Source organism: Otolemur garnettii, unplaced genomic scaffold (assembly GCF_000181295.1).
Source record: "Otolemur garnettii isolate 467f Iridium unplaced genomic scaffold, OtoGar3 scaffold00231, whole genome shotgun sequence".
Lineage (NCBI taxonomy): Eukaryota > Metazoa > Chordata > Mammalia > Primates > Galagidae > Otolemur > Otolemur garnettii.
The window spans coordinates 972,945-978,944 of record NW_003852626.1 but is presented as its reverse complement, the minus strand read 5'-3'; the positions used below and the strand labels follow the sequence as shown (position 1 = coordinate 978,944).

The 6,000-nt window shown below is 44.4% G+C and overlaps 1 protein-coding gene across 3 annotated transcripts in view; it reads left to right on the top strand.

Moving 5' to 3' along the window:
* Positions 1–189: 189 nt before the first annotated feature.
* The window catches only part of AFF2 (AF4/FMR2 family member 2), a 476,026-nt gene continuing 470,215 nt past the window's right edge, over positions 190–6,000 (top strand). For 2 of the 3 annotated variants that reach the window (XM_012812886.1, XM_012812887.1), the window contains exon 1: positions 228–319. In XM_012812886.1, coding sequence (XP_012668340.1) covers positions 273–319 — 47 coding nt within the window. In that variant the 5' untranslated portion in view covers positions 228–272. Of the gene's footprint in view, positions 320–6,000 lie in introns of all 3 variants that reach the window. The other variant, XM_012812888.2, reaches the window with a different exon arrangement.

Here is a 6,000-nt window from a genome sequence, read left to right as displayed (position 1 = left end):
CGGGGCACTGGGCGCGCGGGCAACCGCGAACCGAGCGGACCCAAACGGGCAGCCAGGCGCTTGCCCGCCCTGTGCCACCACTGCCGCTCCGCAGCGCAGGACCAGGCACCTCCAGCTCTCACCGCCGCCGCAGATGCGGCCCGGGCACTTTTAGTAGGGCGGGAGGGCCAGAGAGCCGGGCCGCCCAGAGCAGCGATCAAGCCGCGCGGAGAGCCTTGCCGACCCGCAGAGAGCAGGGACGCACGCCCGCCCGTCGCCGTCGCCTGGCCGCTATGGATCTATTCGACTTTTTCAGGGACTGGGACTTGGAGCAGCAGTGGTAGGTGTCGATTTTTGCTTTTTCCTGTGATGAGCAGGTCCCCTGGTGGGGTCCGAGCTTTTCGCCTTTGTTAAGAGGAGCCAGGGGCAGTCGTGGGGGCGCCCCTCACGCCCTCCCACTTGCTCTCAGCTGCCTGGGGCTCCTGCCACTGTGACTCCTAGGTCTGGTGCTGGGGTGGAGGGAGGTCCCGGGAGAGGGAGGGATACAGACCCGAAAGCGTCACTTTGCACCCCAAGTGCAAAGAGTTGCATTTGGCCCACATCGAATCTGGTGCCCCACGGGGACTGAGCCCCACGACCTGGTCAGGCCGGCTTCCTTGCGCCCCGATGCTGCCCACTCGATATGCCTCAACTTTCCAGGTGTCCAACACTCGCAGCCAGCCGTGGGGGAAAGGCAAGCCGGCAAGGTGCCACTGGCCACCCTCGGCTTCCTCGGTGACCACCTCCCCCGCGCTGCCATCTCCATCCCCGTGGGATGAGGTGCACACACCTTCTCTGCCGGCTCAGCCCAAGTTCCCTGCACTCCTGCGCGGAGCTGCTGCTTTGCGGGCCTTGGCGCAGGGACCCTGAGTGCAGCCGACTTTGGTGCTTGGCTTTCAAGACTGGGTTTTTAAAGTTGGCCCCCAAAGTCTGCTGCTCCGATGCCCTTGGACGTTTAATTACCTCATAAACCCCCATTGGCCTCCCACTGAGAGGCGACCATAGGTTAGTGAACCCGGCACCCAGCTCTGATTCAAAGGGTTAGTCAGCTCTTCACAAAATAATCCTAAATTTGGCTCTGAGACGTTTTGAAAGATGATGCAGATGTGACTGGGTAGCCAGAAAGTTCTTACTCTCTTGGTGATGTGCATGTGTGCGTGCATAAATACTAATATATATATATAGCTATTAACTTTTCAAAAACTTCGCCTACTACAAACATTATCACTGTTTATTTGTTATAACATGTTAACGTATCAGTTTCCTTCTACAGCCTAAGGAACTAGACGGGAGGAGGGCGCGGTGGTAGTTGCTTAGAATTGCACTCTTGGCTGTTACCTTTTAAATGTAGTTAGAATAATTTGTAGTACCTACTAGTAGAGCGAAATCTTTTGCAATGTTGAACTACCAACAGCCGTTGGCTATGAATGCTGTGTATTTTTACAAGGATTTCCCCTGTTGATGTGATATTTTAGGCAATTTTCTTCTTTAAAAAAGGGTCATACGCTTTGCCAATAGCTTCATTATGCTAATCATGCCTCCTTTAGTGGCAAATCCAAGATAATCAGAACTTAAATGCATTTTATTTCACAGAAATTCTGGGTAAATCCTTGAAGCCCAAATCATGCTAGATCAGTATTAATCTGTAAAGCATTTCAATACCATACAGGGTTTTATCAGCTCTGGAGACCATATTACATTTAAAAAAATAATCACAATGTTATTTAAAAGTAAAGATCACGTTAAAATTACTGCTCAATTAAACATTAGGTTCCTGCACACAGGCTTACTCTGCTTCACTAATTTATTTTGCAGACAACCAATAACCACAGCACTACTATTTTGGTGCAATTTGCCTTATATATGGTGTGGTCAACATCATTAATTTAACATTGTTATAATTAATTTCATGGGTATAGTTCTAATGTTAAACGTATATAAGGTACAAAGTTTTAAAAACATGTTTACTGTATTATTTCAATTACAGTTTTATCTTATGGACACACGCTTGCATATTTAAAGGGGATGGGCTCTTTTATGCTTGATTTCTTTCTTTTTCACAAAGATATGCCACCTCTCACCTTTGGGGAGGCTATCTCTTCTTATCTTTAGGAAAATGTAACCTTTTCTCCTCCAGATCCCTAACTGTGCCACCTCAGTTAAGACGCATGCAAACTTGGACACTCCATGTATATTATGTGTGATACCGATGAATTAGTATAATACATCTGCATAAATAAGCCGGCCTCTCCCCTCAGGGTACAGGATCCAGGAAGATTTCTCCTTCTTACTGTTTGATTGTGAAGCTGTGATATCCGTTGCGCCCCTGTGTTTATAAACATTTGTAATTCAGTTGTGTTCTACATTTTGTACACCCCCACAGAGAAAAGGAACGTAAATGGGACCATAGTGAATGAGCTGAGAAGCTTGACATTGTCTTGAGTGGAAATGTGTACCTTTCCAAACTCTCTTTGGAGGTCTAGAGCGTGCCAGTTACATGTTCATTACATGTTTACTTCCCCTCCCTGGGAGTAAGACCTCCTTAAAGTAATGGCATTTACTCTCCCCTAGCCCCCGAGGAGGGCTAAGTTGGGAAAATGGGCCAGCAAAGTTGAGGACCTTATTTACCTTGAATCTATTCTTAACATTCACTTGTGGAACAATAAGCTCTGAGCCATCTCTCCTGCAACCCTAGATGTATGACAATGAACAGATCAGGACAGCTTAAAAACAAACTCATTTTCCTAGACAGAATGAAGAAAGACTGTACACACACCGGCAGATGTGTTATTTGCAAACACTTGAGTATAGTAAACAAAAAGTGCATGCCCATTTACAAACACACACATGTTAGGACGGATGCAAATGGGAAGGACGAGGTCTGAATGATGCTGCAGTGTGCACGTATGTGTGGTGTCTGGGAGTGCTCACATGCCTCATGGAACATGCCGCTGGATTTCCCAAACTGCAAGAATAACTTAATGGGTCATGCTCTGGACTCGATTAAAGGGCCAAAGCTCAAGTTCTTTAAGATTCCTGGATGAATGGGCAATGTTCACCTGAGTTTGAATTTAATATAAACCATTCTGTGAAAGAAAAGGAAAGCACAGATGTCTGTCTGTGTGCACCAAAGACATGACTGCTCTTTTAAAAAAAGGAGAGGAAAAGGTAAAGAAAAATGAAATTCTGTGATTTCAATTATTACGTACACTTGCTTGTGGTAACCAAGTAAATGAATTCTTAAGGTGACTGGAGGTCATGTGGCTAGATTTAGACTTGTTGACCAGCAATATTGATGTAATTTATCCCTATTTAAGAGAGGGCGAAACACAATTTCAGAGGGCCTACAAAGTACACAGCTGTTTAGTCTGGTAAGCAGCCCCGTCAGCATTGAACAGGTATTGCTTTGTGACAAGCTGAGGTTCTTTGTGGGGACGCTTATGTTTTTCTTTTCATAAGAAAGGAAGAGAGAGAGAGACCGAGACAGATAGACAATACGGAAGGGGGCAAATTATTAAAAATGAACAAGAAAGAAGAAAAGAAAGCCACCACGATAGCAAAATCAAAATGTTAAAAGCCCGGTGAAAATTCTAGTTCAGTGATTGTGACGGTGGCTGGCTTCTCCCTGCAAGGGACAGCAGCAATTGTTTGTAGTTTTTCTGTGATGTCTCACAAGTCGCCTAATTAGAGGCGAGCTTGCAAATGGGCAGTCATACAGGAAGAGTCTTAAACTCACTAAACTGTTATATAAATAGAAAGTTCAAAGGTCCGCGTGGGGCTGTCAAGGCTGCGAAGGGGCCATGTGCCGGCCAGGCCTCTCCCCCTCAGCGAAGGCCATAGCCACACTTTCCCCAGCATCCTCGACCTTGCAGCCTGTGGCCCGGTGGGGGCCCGGGTAAGGGTGGGGGCTGGGGGCGGGGGCGGGGGCTGCTCTCCAGACAAAAGTGAACTGTTTCAGTTCCAGCCAGGCTTGTCCCATGCACAGCGCTGCCTCAGCTCTGCCGCACAGGTCTTCTGAGGCCTCCGTTAGCTGCAGTCCTCCGGAAGAGCAGAACGGGACTGTTTAGGGATGGGAAGGTGTGGGAGTTGGAGGGAACACAACCTTCGCCAACCCGAGATAGCAGGACGGTGGTGGGGCGCAGGGGTGGGGCACCCTGTTTTGACTAAAGCCTAGAGATCCCAGGATTTCTGGCTCTCTGTCTCCATCCCTTTATCTTTCCCCTTTTCCCTCTGTGGTCCATTCAAAGGAAGACTGCCTAGTGGGGGTTTTCTCTGCTAGCACAATATGCGTTCTCCAGTGTAGTTTGAACATTCATTCAGCAAACCATTAGGGCTTGAGTTTCTCAGAGGAATGTGTGGGGAGGAGAGATGTAAGGGGTTGAAATTAGCTAGTGATAAGGTCTCTTGTAACCGCCCCCAACCTCCCAGAGAATAAAAGCTATCTCAGCAGATCTTAAAAGAGAGATCTAGTGAACAAGGAAGAAAATTATCTCATGTTAGAAATCAGTTTAATGCTACATGAATTGTTTTGCTAATGATTTAGTCAAGCATTTAACAACTTTAAAATATACAAATCAAGATTGAAAATGACTACCTCAAAAATGAATCTGTCATTATAGACATAAACGAGATTCCAAACATTTAAGCATTTTGTAGATGGATAAAAATTATATTGTATTTAAACGTGCTAATTATTGTTGAATAGAAATGACTTTAATGTGCTAACCTTTTATTTCATGCCCATTATTCTTAGCTAAAAATATTTCTTGCATGCAAAATTTGCATGTATTTAACATGATTTTAAAATTGAACAAGTCCACTAAAATGGCCATCTCTGGAACAATCTAGAGCTGTAGCCCTAAAAGCTTGTAACTGTAGGTCATACCTCAAAAAGGAAAACTGCGATGTACTTGATTAGCCTGTCATGTAGACAAAACAATTGGCACAGTTGACTGCATTTTTCATTTTGTCTTTCTTTTTCTGATTGTTGTGGGATAAAGAAAGGGAGATTTCAAAAACTTGTTTACTGATAAATGGAAAGAAATATGTTGCTGATTAGAGAATTCAAGACCACAATTGGGGGAACTTTTCGAAGGATGGTTCTGTGTGTGCATTTCACCTGTGCTATAACTCAACATCATCATCATTGCAACTATAATTTGTGTATTTACTTCCCCAAGCTTGGATTAAATGCTTTAAATACTCAATTTCATTTGATTCTTCTAACAACTTTATGAGATAGAACCTGTTATGATCCCTGTTTATAGATGAAGTGATGGAATCACATACGTACTCAGTGATACAAGCCAGGTTTCAGCCTAGATGGAGCTGACCCCAGAGCCTGTCCCTTCAACATAGGACATTTTTGTCTGAACCTGTCCAATTCCAAGATGTGGAATTATTTTTCATATGTCATCTCATTTGATCATTGTGAATTGGAACATGCAGGAGTTATTCCTTCCCATTTTACAGACCAGCAAACTTAATCCTGGAGAGGTTGTCTGACTCCTCTGAGTTCACACAGCCTGTAGGTAGTAGAGCTTGGTCAGAATTCCATATCTCTCAGTTTCCAAATTGGGCACCTTTCTACCTTTACTGTGTGGGCCCAAGTATTTAGGCCTCACTGACAAATGGATTGGATTGTGTATGTTACACTTGTGTAAATTGAAAAAGTCTGTGGAATTACCACATTAACTGACCAGCTATAGAATTCTGCTTTTTTCTTTTAAAGAAAGAACAATTTACGTACCGATACAATCTCTTAACACTTTATTTATGGATGCCCCTTTAATAAAAATTTGTGAATGGAAAATTATGCACAATTGAACCTTTATAAGTTGAACACCCAAGACACTGTAACAAACTGGTCAACATATGGAGGTGGTCAACGTCAGGAACTAGGCCTACTCTTCTGATACATATATGTGATGAATGTTTGGTCTATGAAAATTAGGTCACCTTAAGGAGGTGGTCAATGTAGGG